The following is a 17,909-nucleotide window of genomic DNA, read 5'->3' as shown; positions in this document are numbered from 1 at the left end:
TAGGCTTTGTAATCAGAAGCATTTGAGTAAGGTGCATTGAATGATATATTTAGCCACATTTAAGATATGCAGAAGTGTTTCTGTTGTTTTTTTGATTCTTGGTTCTCAGCTGTGTTCTCAAGTTAGGTAGGATATAGGTTGTTGCTGTGTTTTAACAAGTCCACCAACTTCTGTCCATGTTGATGGCACCAAATTAATTGGTAAATTGTCTAATTATTCACTTTAATTTAAAACTGCTATTTGTGGTTTATGACTTTTCACTTTTCATTCCTAATATCTGGTAGAGTTTCTGTTATTTTTAAGTGAATTTCTTATCAGGTTCTGGTTACCATGTGTTTAACGTACCAAAAAGGAATGGCTTAGAAGACGGAAGACGGAGTTTTTCAGGCTCTCTCACTTAAACAGTTTTGATTTTGCCAAGTCATTTCAGTGTCTGAATCTCTTCTTTTCTATAAAGGAATACAAAATCACCTACGTCACAGGGTTGTTTGGGGAAGAGTGAGATAATGTATTTAGAACTTTCTGAAAACTTAATCTAAAGCACTCTGCAGGGAGCCTGGGTGGCTCAGTCATTGGGCGTCTGCCTTCGGCTCAGGTCATGATCCCAGGGTCCTGGGATTGAGCCCCGCATTGGGCTCCCTGCTCTGCGGGAAGCCTGCTTCTCCCTCTTCTAATCCCCCTGCTTGTGTTCCCTCTCTTGCTGTGTCTCTCTCTGTCAAATAAATAAATAAAATCTTTAAAAAAATAAAGCACTCTACAAATGTCAGGAATTATTTAGTCAACCACAGACTTACTAGGTATTGTCTTTTGAGCTGAATGACAAGATGCAAACATTTGGGGGCTTAGGGCCGAACTGTAAGTTACTTGGCTTGTCCACGGTTTTGCGTGCAGTTGTATGTCCAGGAAGGGAGAAAACGAGAGGCAGAGGCAGTTCGTGGAAAACCTCTAAGGCTATGTGAAATAGTTGGGAGTTGATTCATTCTACCAGCACTGAAGGGCTTTTTTGAGCATTACTGTTTGACACATCTAAGAAAAATCAATGGGGCTTGGTGCCTGGTTTTGTTTGGATGTGGAATTAAGTCGACTGCTAATGTCATTTTTCCTTGTAAATAATTCTCATGCCAATGTCAGAAATGGGGAGGGGAAATAACGAGTTTTCAAAACTGGAGAAATGGAAGTGCTAGCATTGTGCTTCAAACTGGAGAAGGCAGGCAGTCCCATGTTTATAAAATAGCAGCTGAATGGGAAAGAGTTCCAAGCTGGAGAATCGCATAGAGAGTCTCCTCAGTGATGTCTTTGCCTTTCTCCTGTGATCAGTTCTTTCCTCTGCCACTGTCAAATTATCCTGTAATACCTAATGCCTCTTGCTTTTAAATGTTTTACCAGTGCTGTTATCTCTAGAACAGAGTCCACACTCCCTGACTTCAGTCTGATACCAAAGTTACTTGTAAGAGTTTGGCCGCACCTTGTCTGCCTTGCCAGCCTGACTCGCCTTGGTCCCCTCTACGAATCCATCACCCCAGTCAGGTGGATTTCCTCTATGTCTGTCAGCAGTGAGAAGCAAGTTACCTTCTAAGGAACTTCTCTCTCCTCCCTTCAGTCAACATTCAAAACCTACTTCGGGGTTCTAATTTCTGACCTTAATTATACCAGCCCCTCAACTCTCCCTCTTCAGTTCTGTTGTGCTTTTCTTCCTCCAGAGTTGGATTCTGGAACTACTGTGACGTTGTATTAGTCTAGCAGCTGTGCTAATAAGCTAGATTCCAGCTTAGCCCCACTGGCTTATAAGCCTAAGAACACAGCCTCCCCACCACCACCCTAAAATCAGCAGTTTCAATAGAATGTATGTTTGAGGCAGTAAATAGGTACTGAAAAAGAAAAGATGGATAGGTTGTAAAACATAGTCAATGGAGCTGAGAGGGGCAGAGGGTTTTTAACTTCAACCAAAGGTATGTATTTGAAAACGGGGGATAAATGGAGGATGGGGTAAAGCTGCCAAGAAGGGTATGTCACATACAAAAGGAGGAGACCCAGGAAGAGGGACACCACTATCATCTTTTCCCCTGGGATGTAAACTTTAGGAAGCCATGCAGCTCTCACAGCCAGGGACAGTAGCATCGCAGAGCCGGTGTGGCAGTCCAGAGGGGTCTAGCTGAGCAGCTGCTGAGACCTCATGAAAAGGGAGGCCACTGGCTAAGCTGCCACTGCCCACAACCCCTGTGGTGTTCTGTAGAAGGTACTGGGCTGTTCCCTAAACTAGACAGACGTGAGATCCATCCCACAGCCACTGACAAAATACCTCCTGTTTCCATCGCTGGGTAATAGAATGATTCTGTTTATACAGAAGAGCCTAAATACAGCGTTTCATAGAATATGTAGAGCTACATAAGGCCTTAGAAGCCACTAATGCCATTGTCTCATTTCATAAATAAGAAAAAGAGGAAGAGACATGAAGCAAATAACCTAAGGTCTCTCAAGTAGTTAGCACCAGAGCCACGGCTGGAATGGAGGTCTCTGAATTCTCATCTCCCTCCACACTGCCGTCCTCTTCCCCTGTGAATGACTATTTTCTCTTTGGAATCAGTCTTGATTATACTTACTGTGTCAGCCATTCAATAGCATTGAGGACCTTTAAATGTAAGGTACTGCACTAAGGTAACAAGAGAAGGCATGGTCCATCCCTGTCTTCAAGAGACCTCCATTCAGTCTAGAAGGAAATGTGGGCAGAATTTACCACTGGAATACAGAAAAGATCTCCAGTTTGTATATATTTTTATCATTTTAGTCCTTTGTTTGGCAATGTACATAATTCAATGTAATCAAGAAATACACATTTATTGGATTTATGTGTCCAGAATTATTTTTGATGGTGTTCAAGGTGTGTAATCTACTGGCCTAGGTAGGCACTGCCCTAAACAAGTTAAAAGATGGGCCTTTCCTCAAGAGCTTTCCATTTAAAATTACAATTATCCAGCAAGCCAACTTTAAGCTTTTGCTACTCACCAAGGATTGTAGTGTGGGTGAGAGCATCCAGATGGCCAGAGGTGAGTGGGCTGTTCCATACAGATCTGAGTGTATTTATTTCTTATGAGGAATAAAGGTTTAAGAATGAGGTAGAACTCTCACAGGTTATATATACCCTAGATCAGAAAAGACTAAGGCATGGGGCGCCTGGGTGGCTCAGTCGTTAAGTGTCTGCCTTCGGTTCAGGTCATGATCCCGGGGTCCCGGAATTGAGCCCCGCATCGGGCTCCCTGCTCGGGGGAAGCCTGCTTCTCCCTCTCCCACTTCCTCTTCTTGTGTTCCCTCTCTCACTGTGTCTCTCTCTGTCAAATAAATAAATAAAATCTTAAAAAAAAAAAAAGACTAAGGCAGACAATGCATTAAAACTTGATGGTTTTGTGATATAGAAGACCAAATGATGGAAAATAAGCTGGGAAAAAGAGATAACTACTGGATCACGAGGGCAGAATTCGAGAGATAAGCGATACCATAAAACGAAACAACATTAGAATAATTGGGATCCCAGAAGAAGACGAAAGAGAGAGGCAGAAGGTATATTGGAGCAAATTATAGCAGAGAACTTCCCTAATTTGGGGAAGGAAACAGGCATCAAAATCCAGGAGGCATAGAGAACCCCTCTCAAAATCAATAAAAATAGGTCAACATCCCGACATATAATCATAAAACTTACGAGTCTCAGAGACAGAGAAAATCCTGAAAGCAGCTTGGGAAAAGAGATCTGTAACCTACAATGGTAGAGACATTAGATTGGCAACAGACCTATCCACAGAGACCTGGCAGGCCAGAAAGGACTGGCAGGATATATTCAGAGCACTAAATGAGAAAAATATGCAGCCAAGAATACTATATCCAGCTAGGCTGTCATTGACAATAGAAGGAGAGATAAAAAGCTTCCAGGACAAACAAAAACTAAAGGAATTTGCAAACACGAAACCAGCCCTACAAGAAATCTTGAAAGGGGTCCTCTAAGCAAAGAGAGAGCCTAAAAGCAACATAGACCAGGAAGGAACACAGACAATATGCAGTAACAGTCACCTTACAGGCAATACAATGGCACTAAATTCCTATCTTTCAATAGTTACCCTGAATGTAAATGGGCTAAATGCCCCAATCAAAAGACATAGGCTATCAGATTGGATTAAAAAACAAGACCCATCGATATGCTGTCTGCAAGAGACTCATTTTAGACCCAAAGACACCCCCAGATTGAAAGTGAGGGGGCGGAAAACCATTTAGCATGCTAATGGACACCAAAAGAAAGCTGGGGTGGCAATCCTTATATCAGACAAATTAGATTTTAAACCAAAGATTGTAATAAGAGATGAGGAAGGACACTATATCCTATTTAAAGGGTCTATCCAACAAGAAGATCTAACAGTTGTGAATATCTATGCCCCTAACATGGGAGCAGCCAATTATATAAGCCAATTAATAACAAAAGCAAAGAAACACATTGACAACAATACAATAATAGTGGGGGACTTTAACACCCCTCTTACTGAAATGGACAGATCATCTAAGCAAAAGATCAACAAGGAAATAAAGACTTCAAATGACTCACTGGACCAAATGGACTTCACAGACATATTCAGAACATTCCATCCCAAAGCAACAGAATACACATTCTTCTCTAGTGCCCATGGAACGTTCTCCAGAATAGATCACATCCTAGGTCACAAATCAGGTCTCAACCGGTACCAAAGGATTGGGATCATTCCCTGCCTATTTTCAGACCACAATGCTTTGAAACTAGAACTCAATCACAAGAGGAAAGTCAGAAAGAACTCAAATACATGGATGCTAAAGAGCATCCTACTAAAGAATGAATGGGTCAACCAGGAAATTAAAGAAGAATTTAAAAAATTCTTGGAAACCGATGAAAATGAAAACACAACTGTTCAAAATCTTGGGGATGCAGCAAAGGCAGTCCTAAGAGGAAAGTATATAGCAATACAAGCCTTTCTCAAGAAAGAAGAAAGGTCTCAAGTACACAACCTAACCTTACACCTAAAGAAGCTGGAGAAAGAACAGCAAATAAAGTCTAAACCCAGCAGGAGAAGAGAAATAATAAAGATCAGAGCAGAAATCAATGAAATAGAAACCAAAAGAACAGTAGAACAGATCAACGAAACTAGGAGCTGGTTCTTTGAAAAAATTAACAAGATTGATAAACCCCTGGCTAGACTTATCAAAGAGAAAAGAGAAATGACCCAAATCAACAAAATCATGAATGAAAGAGGAGAGATCACAACCAACACCAAAGAAATACAAACAATTATAAGAACATACTATGAGCAACTCTAAGCCAGCAAATTAGATAACCTGGAAGAAATGGATGCATTCCTAGAGATGTATCAACTACCAAAACTGAACCAGGAAGAAACAGAAAACCTGAACAGACCTATAACCACTAAGGAAATTGAAGCAGTCATCAAAAATCTCCCAAAAAACAAAAGCCCAGGGCCAGATGGCTTCCCAGGGGAATTCTACCAAACATTTAAAGAAGAATTAATACCTATTCTTCTGAAACTGTTCCAAAAAATAGAAATGGAAGGAAAACTTCCAAACTCATTTTATGAGGCCAGCATTACCTTGATCCCAAAACCAGACAAAGACCCCATCAAAAAGGAGAATTAGAGACCAATATCCTTGATGAACATGGATGCAAAAATTCTCACCAAAATACTAGCCAATAGGATCCAACAGTACATTAAAAGGATTATTCACCAGGACCAAGTGGGATTTATCCCTGGGCTGCAAGGTTGGTTCAACATCCTCAAATCAATCAAGGTGATACAATAAACAAAAGAAAGAACAAGAATCATATGATCCTCTCAATAGATGCAGAAAAAGCATTTGACAAAGTACAGCATCCTTTCTTGATCAAAACTCTTCAGAGTATAAGGATAGAGGGTACATACCTCAATATCATAAAAGCCTATGAAAAACCTACAGCAAATATCATTCTCAATGGGGAAAAACTGAGAGCTTTCCCCCTAAGGTCAGGAACGCGGCAGGGATGTCCACTATCACCACTGCTATTCAACATAGTATTAGAAGTCCTAGCCACAGCAGACAACAAAAAGAAATAAAAGGCATCCAAATCTGCAAAGAAGAAGTCAAACTCTCACTCTTTGCAGATGATATGATACTTTATGTGGAAAACCCCAAAGACTCCACCCCAAAACTGCTAGAACTCATACAGGAATTCAGTAAAGTGGCAGGATATAAAATCAAAGTACAGAAATCAGTGGCATTCCTATACATCAACAACAAGACAGAAAAAAGAGAAATTAAGCAGTCGATCCCATTTACAATTGTACCCAAAACCATGATACCTAGGAATAAATCTAACCAAAGAGGCAAAGGATCTGTACTCAGAAAACTATAAAATACTCATGAAAGAAATTGAGGAAGACACAAAGAAATGGAAAAACGTTCCATGCTCATGGATTGGAAGAACAAATATTGTGAAGATGTCAATGCTACCTAGAGCAATCTACACATTCAATGCAATCCCCATCAAAATACCATCCACTTTTTTCAAAGAAATGGGACAAATAATCCTAAAATTTGTATGGAAGCAGAAAAGACCCTGAACAGCCAGAGGAATGTTGAAAAAGAAAAGCAAAGCTGGCGGCATCACAATTCCGGACTTCCAGCTCTATTACAAAGCTGTCATCATCAAGACAGTATGATACTGGCACAAAAACAGACACATAGATCCATGGAACAGAATAGAGAGCCCAGAAATGGACCCTCAACTCCATGGTCAACTCATCTTTGACAAAGCAGGAAAGAATGTCCAATGGAAAAAAGACAGTCTCTTCAACAAATGGTGTTGGGAAAATTGGACAGCCACATGCAGAAGAATGAAACTGGACCATTTCCTTACACCACACACAAAAGTAGACTCCAAATGGTTGAAAGACCTAAATGTGAGACAGGAGTCCATCCAAATCCTAAAGGAGAACACAGGCAGCAACCTCTTCGACCTCAGCCGCAGCAACTTCTTCCTAGAAACATCCCCAAAGACAAGGGAAGCAAGGGCAAAAATCAACTATTGGGACTTCATCAAGATAAAAAGCTTTTGCACAGCAAAGGAAACAGTCAACAAAATGAAAAGACAACCAACAGAATGGGAGAAGATATTTGCAAATGACATATCAGATAAAGGGCTAGTATCCAAAATCTATAAAGAACTTATCAAACTCAACACCCAAAGAACAAAGAATCCAATCAAGAAATGGGCAGAAGACATGAACAGACATTTTTCCAAAGAAGACATCCAAATGGCCAACAGACACACGAAAAAGTGCTCAATATCACTTGGCATCAGGGAAATACAAATCAAAACCTCAATGAGATACCACCTCACCCTAGTCAGAATGGCTAAAATTAACAAGTCAGGAAACGACAGATGTTGGCGGGGATGCGGAGAAAGGGGAACCCTCCTACACTGTTGGTGGGAATGCAAGTTGGTGCAGCCACTCTGGAAAACAGTATGGAGGTTCCTCAAAAAGTTGAAAATAGAGCTACCATACGATCCAGCAATTGCACTACTGGGTATTTACCCCAAAGATACAAATGTAGGGATCTGAAAGGGTATGTGCACCCCGATGTTTATAGCAGCAATATCCACAATAGCCAAACTATGGAAAGAGCCAAGATGTCCATCGACAGATGAATGGATAAAGAAGATGTGGTATATATACACAATGGAATATTATGCAGCCATCAAAAGGAATGAGATCTTGCCATTTGCAATGATGTGGATGGAAGTGGAGGGTATTATGCTGGCGAAATAAGTCAATCAGAGAAAGACATGTATCATATGACCTCACTGATATGAGGAATTCTTAATCTCAGGAAACAGAGGGTTGCTAGAGTTGTGGGGGTGGGAGGGATGGGGTGACTGGGTGATAGACACTGGGGAGGGTATGTGCTATGGTGAGCGCTGTGAATTGTGGAAGACTGTTGAACCACAGATCTGTACCTCTGAAACAATGCAATATATGTTAAGGAAAAAAAAAAGAAGATAGCAGGAGGGGAAGGATGAAGGGTGGGAAATCGGAGGGGGAGACGAACCATGAGAGATGATGGACTCTGAAAAACAAACTGAGGGTTCTAGAGGGGAGGAGGGGTGGGGGATGGGTTAGCCTGGTGATGGGTATTAAAGAGGGTACTGAATAGAGCACTGGGTGTTATACGCAAACAATGAATCATGGAACACTGCATCTAAAACTAATGATGTAATGTATGGTGATTAACGTAACAATAACAAATTTTTTTTAAAAACCCAGAAACTTGATGGTTTTACTCTAAGAGCCCTTTGAGGCTACAGTGAAATGGGCAGGGAGGAAGAGGTTCCTGTGTTTTATCTCCTTTGTGAGCTTCAGGGGTAGGAGCGAGCTGGGAAGGGAGGTTCTTCCATCACACACTACTGAACGCTCACAGTACTCTGGATTTGCTTTATTGTGTCCAACGCTTCTAACATATGCAATCCCAGATAATTTCAAAATGGAGATTCAGACAGAATTGCTCCCTCAACTGTCCCCTATCCCCATCCCATCCACTAAACCCTGTTGACCATTTCAAATTTCACGTGACAGGAAAGCAAAGGAATTCCATAATCAACGTAGGGTAGATGACTACAGCCCTTCTAATTTGATTACTTCCTCGTGCTTTCTTGCTAAGAGTTGCCTCGACAAAACATATGAGGTACTCTGCGTTGGCACCTGGCATAAGGCCCTTCTCCCTTTATGCTTGCTGACAACTGGCTTCAGAATTCACCAGCTAGAATGGTCTGTCGAATCACTTTTTGCGTGAGTAATCCTGCTCCAGGGCTGCAATCCTCAGAAGTTAAACTACAAAGAAGTCAAACTTTGGGGCTACAAGGTCAGTGAGGTGAGGCTAGTGAGTAGATAGTGGTAGTTGCAAACCTCTTTTAAAATACGCTTGTCTGTTTCTTTTCCTTTTTCCCCCACTCTTACTTGGCCCCTTCAGAGAGAGAGCAGGGACCAAGGGGTAGGAGAGTGAGGCGAATAGGCTGCTAACACTGGAGATGTGGAGACTTTATTGTGGGGGGGGAGGGCTGTCTCACCAAATCCAAGTAACACACTTTGTAGTACGTTAGTTGTTAGATTAACTATATTAATTAATCTCTAGGATCCATTCTAATGAAGTCTTACTGACCAGTACTTGGTCCCTCCATAGGTGTTTTCCAACTGTGTGCTTCTGAATCAACAATTTTCTAATACCCTCATTCACAGGAATGGCAGGCACCTCAGGCAACATTAATGTAACTGCTCACGTCCTGGCCTGGCCCGGCCCAGACCAAGAGAACGAAAACCCGGGGGGCGGGGCCCAGCAATCTGTGTTGCGACAAGTCCTCCAGGTGTGTGTGCTGCACACTCAAGTGGGAGAACCACTGGATGAAAACACTCTTGTGTTCTGCCTCCTGAGGCCAGCTGTTAGCACAAGGCTCTAACACTGGCCTTCGGGAGCAGCTGCTTGAAAATGTCCCACCTCCTGACACAAGAGTGCCCATGCCTCCGTCCGTGGCTCTCAAACCTGCTCAGGAGGAAAAGAAAAAAAAGGGGGTGGCAGGTTCCATGTACATCACGATGAAAAAGTAATCTGTTAAAATAGAATTGTAAACTAAATCATTTGCGATCCCCTCAGCTTCCAGTGTAGAGGTTATTCGTTAATTATTTTTGCTAACTGGGTAAAGTTAATTATTAATAAATTCAAGTCTTATCCATAGCAGATACTTTCTGAAAAACATTAGTCTTTAAAAACAGTTCTATAATGAGTTTACCACTCTTTATTTCAACCTTACGTACACAGTGGGTTTGTACTGATGTGTTTTGCTGTTCTGTGTCCTCTTGTTTAACTCAGACCCTTTAACATGAGACGTTCCTTTCAATGTAATTCTCTGTCCTCTCCTAAGATGAAGAAAAATCCTGTCCTGTCCTATGCGTCCCACTGCTCATCAGATCCCCCAAGCAGAAAAGGGCATGCAAACTCTCCACTGTCACCTGTCCAGCGTGCTCCGCTCTGGAAGGGGCTGACCGTACACGTGATCACATGTCATCTCAGGAGAAAAATTCAAACTGATTTTCTAGTGTCTGGGTCTTGGTTCTTAAGTGGTTCACACACACTTTTCACTTCTAACTATAGCGGAGGGCAGTCAGCCTTTAAAGAGGCCAGCTCCAGCTGTGCTAAGATTTACTCCCCACGGAAGCTGAGGCAGCTTCGATGTCCAACAAACAGCCATTTGGTTTTGGCTGCCCGGTCTGTATGCCCTCCTCCTCTCAACCAACCCTCATTCCCCCAAATCCAAAAGTAGTCCAGCTGAGATGAGATAAAGCTGAACTAATCAAATTCTCTTACGTATAAAAAAAGTTATTTTAATATACATACAACACTAGCCTGCCATTAATGTTGTAGGAATTGGAGCATATAACGGAAAATGATAAATGGTCACAGGACACTTAGCAGGAGTTATTAGATTACCACTCTGGCCAGACTTGATTTCAAGCTTCCTGGGCCTCAGGCCAAGGGTTAATCCAAACAACAAAAAAAAGGTTACTGCTTACACTGAACAGCATTAACTTCCTTTTCATAATTTACTGGAACTGAGCAAAAAGTATAACAAAATGTATACAATTTAGTAATTGTACAAAACATTAATTTAGCAAGACAATATTGGTTACAGTCACCAGAATGAAGACTCACACTTCACTGCCACTTCCATGAAAAGTTCAGATAAATAAGAAGTCCCTGGCTGAAAGTCACAACAGAAGCAATTTAAACTTTACATACAACAGCAAAGGTCAATCCTCCACAACAGTACTGCAGACACAATCACTCAGAGGCTCTACATGCTGCCATGGCATTACTGGAATGTTCTTCAGAGTCCATCTTCTCTCTCCAAGACCAATACTTGAAGCATTAGATGTAATATAAAATAAGGAGTTCTTTATTATTTATACAAAACTTGTACATTGAAAAAAAAATTATGATTCAACAACTCTGCTGACCCCCCTGAGGAAGCTAAGAGCTTTTATGGGTCTATCAAAGAGCCCTGTGTGAATGTTTCAGTCTCCAACCTCCTAGCCGCAGGAACGAAGCACACTCCTCCAGGGCCATTCACGTGGCACCTTCACTGGCTCTGAAAGCTGATTTCCCTTTCAATGGGCTCCACGAGCAAGCCAGGGTTTCCTGGACAACATTAAAGAAAACTATCTTCTCTGGCCCAAGCTTAGAATGTTTTATCAGTATACAAGTTGATTTTTATTTATTTCTTTAACACTTTCAATAAACTCCTAGCAGAAGAAGCTTTATTACAACATATACAGATTTGATACAGTTCTTTACAAAAACCCACCTAGATTTTTCCGCTAAATAAATTCAATTGTCTTTTAAGTAATTAAAGTTGGCTTAGAGAAATGGTATTTTTCTTTCAAACCTGTGTTTTCCACCCTCTGAGCTCTGAGAGGTCACAGACTTACACGTTCTTGAGGAAGAGAGTCACCTTTGTCTAGGCGATATTAAAAGCTCTTGTATCTTTAACAAAGAATGCAAAACTCTGTCCCTTAAAGCCTTATGCTAGAAGATACGTTCTAGCAATCTAGACATTTATACTTAAACAAAAGGCCTCTCTGAACAGTCTGCAGAGATTAATGCAGTGATTTGTTTTCTTGACAGAGAACGATTTAGCACTGCTTAGCACATAATTCAGTAGTTGGGGAATAAGAGTAATTCTTCCCTTGAAGAAAGGAAGTCCCCTCCTGAAGAATCACAATGGCTACCCCCCAAAAAATCAAAATAGACCAGCACCAAATGAAGTATTAGTTTACAAAAAAATAAACTTAGCTCTTATCTCTTAAAGTCCTATAACCCAGACTTAATAAATTAACTATGAAATCAGTTTGTCAGCTAGAGTATAATTTAAAAATCCATTTTCAACCAGAGGGGAAGGGAGGATGGAGAGGGTCAATCTCACACTGATCATCACGAACTCCATGGATTTCATCAAAATAAAACACTTTTTTCCATCCTGTATTCTCTTTCAGAAGTGAGCTGTAGATTACCATCTGTGGACGCTTTAAAGCATGGTGTTCATGTTGAGATCCTTCCAGAGAGCACAGCATGTAAAGTACTACCCTATTTTTAGATCTGAGAAATCTGCATGGAAAGAAGGATCTCAGACCTTTCTGAAACAGCCAAACACCAAGCAGTCGGCTCACAGATCATGTCTATTCATCCTCAGCATGTTAACACCGCATTGAGCTTTTTAATTCACAGATTTTATGTTAGTCCTTTAGAACCCAACGCCCATGTTTCAGTTCAGAGCCGCCGGGCTATTCAAGCAGCCTTCTTAGTGCAAGTTCCTTGGAGGTCTTGTAAATTTATTTTTGACCTAGGGCAGAAAAAGACAAAGTAGAGATACACAAAATATCAAGAATGCAGAATTTTAAGTTAGGACTATTGTGCCTGCATAGTAGGTCTTTGTACTGCAGATCTTAAGTATAGGGAAAACAAGTTAAATAGATCTTTAAGTCTTACCTGTTGTGAATCATGTGACTTTTGACAAGATGTCCGGCTGCCAACGCTGCCATCAGTGACAGTTCCCCAGCCATTACTGTACCACACACGATCCTGGCAAGCTGCCGGGCATTTTCCCCAGGATTGTCTTTGCATGCTCCTTGAACGCCTAGCATCTGCAGCCAGGGAGAGACACAGCAGGACTCACCCTTAAAGTCAGGGCAACAACTTCCTTCTCTACCAGCTGAAATAAGGGCAACTACAATGACAACAGAATAGAACCAGACCCCAGCAAAAGTACTCAGCTTCCAAGATTTGATAGCCAGTACCGACAACAGAGACGACAGTGCACATAACATCCACCACCTGGTTTGCAGGGCACTTAACTCAGTGTGGATGGACATTCACTCGCTCTCTTAAACTACTTTCTCAATTTACTAAGCATATGCCTCAGCATGCTTACTTGGACACACTAGATTAGGCTGGTGTGAGAAGCAAAAGAATGAAAAGACCAGCTAAAATACAGGTGATTGAGAAGTGATGTCAGGCAGAAATAGAGAATCCCAGGAAGTCAGAACTAGGCTTGAGGTCAGCCGACTTTGGGGCCGAGGTGTCATACCTGCAAACAGGCTTGCTGAGGGAGCAGGTTGGTCCCACCACCCACAGTTCCTAGTTCTATAGACGGCATGGTGCAACTGATATATAAATCTTCATTTGTGGGACCACTTGCTTCCATTAAAGTAATACAGTTTGAACTACCAACATTTTGTGCTGCATCCTGAAAAAAATAAAAAGGAAAAGTATAGAACTTCTCTTCCTTAGAAGTACAAAAGAGGAGAGAAGTGGAGGCTGAGCCCTCACCTGTCCGCAGGCAATGTAGATGGCAGTTACAATGTTCGCCGCGTGCGCATTGTAGCCTCCAATACTCCCGGCCATGGCAGAGCCCACCAGATTCTTACTAATGTTGACCTCAATCAGAGCTTCTGTCGTAGTCTTTAATACCTAGCAAACAGAGTTGTGGACATTTTACATGTTCCACCGGAAGATTCAGGGCACGCTACCCAGATCTATCCTTCCGTAAAGCAAGAGAGTTTAGATATGGTCCCACTTAAGTCTTGTCCTCAACAAAGAGTATCAGTCAAGTTTGTTCAAGTGAATACCACACACAGATGGGCAAGATACAACAGTCATCTTTAACATAAAACACACCCATATATTAAGGTTTACTTAAAATGTTAATATCCCTTTCCCCATTCTTTAACCCAATTAAAGATTAACAAAATAAAATAATCATCTAGTCACTCACTTCTCTGACAACCTTGGCTGGAATGACAGCTTCACAAACCACAGACTTCCCTCTTCCCTCTATCCAATTTATAGCAGCAGGTTTCTTGTCAGTACAGTAGTTACCGCTAACTGCTAGAATCTGCATTTCAGGGAAATATTCATGAAGCTTTGAAAGTGCCTTCTCTGTGCCCTGTCAACAACACAATAAAATTAAAATGCATAGATCAGAAGCTGTATTTGTATCTAATAATACTAATAAGTACAATAACTATAATATTTCTAAATACAAGAAAGTGAGCATAAAATAAAAACAGCTTTATTAGCCATCACAGTCATGAAGTTCTCAGTCAGGTATAGACTCCTACTGTTTCTTTCTAGGAATGAAAACTAAGTTCTTTGTAGTCACTGATGAACAGAGATGTAAATGAGAATATAATGAGAATATTAAAATGGGAGAAGATATTTGCAAATGACTTATCAGATCAGGCTACTATCCAAAATCTATAAAGAACTTATCAAACTCAACACCCAAAAAACAAAAAAGCCAGTCAAGAAATGGGCAGAAGACATGAACAGACACTTCTCAAAAGAAGACATACAAATGGCCAACAGACACACGAAAAAGTGTTCAACATCACTTGGCATCAGGGAAATACAAATCAAAACCTCAGTGAGATACCACCTCACACCAGTCAGAATAGCTAAAACTAACAAGTCAGGAAACGACAGATGTTGGCAAGGATGCGGAGAAAGGGGAACCCTCCTACACTGTTGGTGGGAATGCAAGCTGGGACAGCAGCTCTGGAAACCAGTATGGAGGTTCCTCAAAAAGTTAAAAATAGAGCTACCTTCTGACCCAGCAATTGCACTACTGGGTATTTATCCAAAAGATACAAATGTAGTGATCCAAAAGGGTATGTGCACCCCAATGTTTATAGCAGCAATGTCCACAATAGCCAAACTATGGAAAGAGCCCAGATGTCCATCAACAGATGAATGGATAAAGAAGATGTGGTGTGTGTACACACACATAGACACACACACACACACACACAGGAATATTACTCAGCCATCAAAAAGGATGAAATCTTGCCATTTGCAATGACATGGATGGAACTAGAGGGTGTTATGCTAAGCAAGATAAGTCCATCAGAGAAAGACAAATACCGTATGATTTCACTCATATGTGGAATTTAAGAAACAAAACAGATGAACATAGGGGAATGGAAGGAAAAAATAAGATGAAACAAAGAGGGAGACAAACCATAAGAGAGGCTGAACTCTAGGAAACACAACTGAGGGTTGCTGGAGGAGAGGTTGGTGGGGAGGGATAATTGGGTGATGGGCATTAAGGAGGGTGCTTGATGTAATGAGCACCGGGTGGTATATGGAACTGATGAATCACTAAATTCTACCCCTGAAATTAGTAATACAGTATATGTTAACTAAATTGAATTTAAATAAAAATTTTTAAATTAAATTTAAAAGTGAATTTAAAAATACTCAGTGAGAATATTAATACTCATAATCATGTCACTGGGAGTAACTCAACCCATGATCGATGTGTAATAAATTACCTCTTCTAGTTATTCAAGTGTTACCCATAAGCCCAAGTTACAAGGTCAGTAAAGAGAAGTCAGACATAAAAGTAAATTCTATTGTAAATGAAAGTCATTGGGATTAACCTTACAAAAATGTAAACAAGACTTCCAATTAAGTGAAATTAATTCAATTACCAACTCGTACCTCAATAACCGAAAACATACTTACTGGCAATTAAAAAAAATGTGTTTTACTTGTGGTTAAAATACATGTGACATAGAACTTACCATCTTAACTATTTTTAAGTGTATAGGTAAGCAGTGTTAAGTACATCCACACTGTGGTACAGCCCATCTCCACAACTCTTTTCATCTTACAAAACTTAAACTCCAAACCCGTTAAACAGCAACTCTGTTTCCTTTCTCCTCAAACCCCTGGTAACCACCCTTCCACTTCCTTTCTCTATGAATTTAACTAATCTAGGTACCTCATAAGTGTAATTTTGCATAGTACTTGTCTTTTTTGTTAACCAGATTATTTAATTTAGCAAGTGATCCTCATTTAGCATATGTGAGAATTTCCTATTTTTTTAGAGTTTAATAATATCCCATTTATGTATGCACCACATTTTATTTATCCATTCATCTGTCCATGAACACTTAGGCTGCTTCTACCTTCAGGCTATTGTGAATAATGCTGCCATGAACATGGCTGTACAAATATGTCTCTGAAACCCTCTTTTCAATTCTTTTGGGTAAATACCCAGAAGTGAAATTGCTGGATCATAATTCTCTTTTTAATTTTTTGAGAACCACTGTATTGTTTATTTTTAAGAACTTTTAAAAGCTACATATTTAGTCACTATCCTCTTTCTTTTCAAACAGTTCTCATATACAGGTAAACCACAAAATAAATTTTGCTAACCTAATTGACTTTAACACATTTGGGAATGTGTTAATATTCACATTTGTGAATATTTGTAAATAACAAATATCAGTAGAATAAAATGTAAGCCATACACAATCTTCTTATAAGGAAATAATTAAAATAAATGGATTATACAAATGAACTTGGCCTCTTACATAAAAGTCTTGGGGTCTCTAGAAGAGGTGAGCTTTTAAGGCTTATAGGACAATGTTAAGAAGCACTAACCCCAAGATTCTTCCCAGCCCTTCTGAGTAGACCCAGAACATGTATAATGCCAAATCTAAATTAAACATACCAAATACAAATACTATTCAAGAAACGCCTGATGACACTAATCAATGTGACTGAAGAAAGAGAAATTAAGGAATCAATTCTATTTACAACAGCACCAAAAACCATAAGATACCTAGGAATAAACCTAACCAAAGAGGCAAAGAATCTGTACTCTAGAAACTACAGAACACTTATGAAGGAAATTGAGGAAGACACAAAGAGATGGAAAAACATTCTATGCTCATGGATTGGAAGAATAAACATTGCGAAAATGTCCATGCTGCCCAAAGCAATCTACACTTTCAATGCAATCCCTATCAAAATACCATCGACATTTTTCACAGAGCTGGAACAAACAATCCTAAAATTTGTATGGAACCAGAAAAGAACCCAAATCACCAGGGGATTGTTGAAAAAGAAAACCAAAGCTGGGGGCATCACAATGCCTGACTTCAAGCTATATTACACAGCTGTGATCGTCAAGACAGCATCGTACTGGCACAAAAACAGATACATAGATCAATGGGCCAGATTAGAGACCCCAGAAATGGACCCTCAACTCGATGGTCAACTAATCTTCGACAAATCAGGAAAGAATATCCAATGGAAAAAGGACAGTCTCTTCAACAAATGGTGTTGGGAAAACTGGACAGCCACATGCAGAAGAATGAAACTGGACCATTTCCTTACACCACACACAAAAATAGACCCAAAATGGATAAAAGACCTAAATGTGAGGCAGGAATCCATCAAAATACTTGAGGAGAACACAGGCAGCAACCTCTTCGACCTCAGCTGCAGCAACTTCTTGCTGGACACGTCCCAAAGGCAAGGGAAACAAAGGCAAAAATGAACTATTGGGACTTCATCAAGATAAAAAGCTTCTGCACAGCAAAGGAAACAGTCAACAAAACTAAGAGGCAATCCACAGAATGGGAGAAGACATTTGCAAATGACATTACGGATAAAGGGCTGGTATCCAAGATATATAAAGAACTTCAAACCCAACACCCAAAAAACAAATAATCCAGTCAGTAAATGGGCAGAAGACACGAACAGACACTTCTCCAAAAAAGACATACAAAAGGCTAACAGGGGGCGCCTGGGTGGCTCAGTTGGTTAAGCGACTGCCTTCGGCTCAGGTCATGATCCTGGAGTCCTGGGATCGAGTCCCGCGTCGGGCTCCCTGCTCGGCAGGGGGTCTGCTTCTCCCTCTGCCCTCTTCCCTCTCATGCTCTCTGTCTCTCATTCTCTCTCTCTCAAATAAATAAATAAAATCTTAAAAAAAAAAAAAAAAAAAAGGC

General features: G+C 40.5%; 1 protein-coding gene across 1 annotated transcript in view; it reads right to left on the bottom strand.

The window, feature by feature from the left end:
- Nucleotides 1-10,447: 10,447 nt before the first annotated feature.
- Nucleotides 10,448-17,909, bottom strand: part of HMGCR (3-hydroxy-3-methylglutaryl-CoA reductase) — a 27,364-nt gene continuing 19,902 nt past the window's right edge. The window contains exons 16-20 of the mRNA XM_021701996.2: nt 13,883-14,053; nt 13,438-13,578; nt 13,196-13,354; nt 12,598-12,752; nt 10,448-12,451 (exon numbers count right to left, since the gene is read on the bottom strand). Coding sequence (XP_021557671.1) covers nt 12,397-12,451; nt 12,598-12,752; nt 13,196-13,354; nt 13,438-13,578; nt 13,883-14,053 — 681 coding nt within the window. The 3' untranslated portion in view covers nt 10,448-12,396. The remainder of the gene's footprint in view (nt 12,452-12,597; nt 12,753-13,195; nt 13,355-13,437; nt 13,579-13,882; nt 14,054-17,909) is intronic.

Source organism: Neomonachus schauinslandi, chromosome 7, assembly GCF_002201575.2.
Source record: "Neomonachus schauinslandi chromosome 7, ASM220157v2, whole genome shotgun sequence".
Lineage (NCBI taxonomy): Eukaryota > Metazoa > Chordata > Mammalia > Carnivora > Phocidae > Neomonachus > Neomonachus schauinslandi.
Note: the sequence above shows the minus strand (reverse complement) of the source record. Positions and strands in the feature narration are given on the sequence as shown.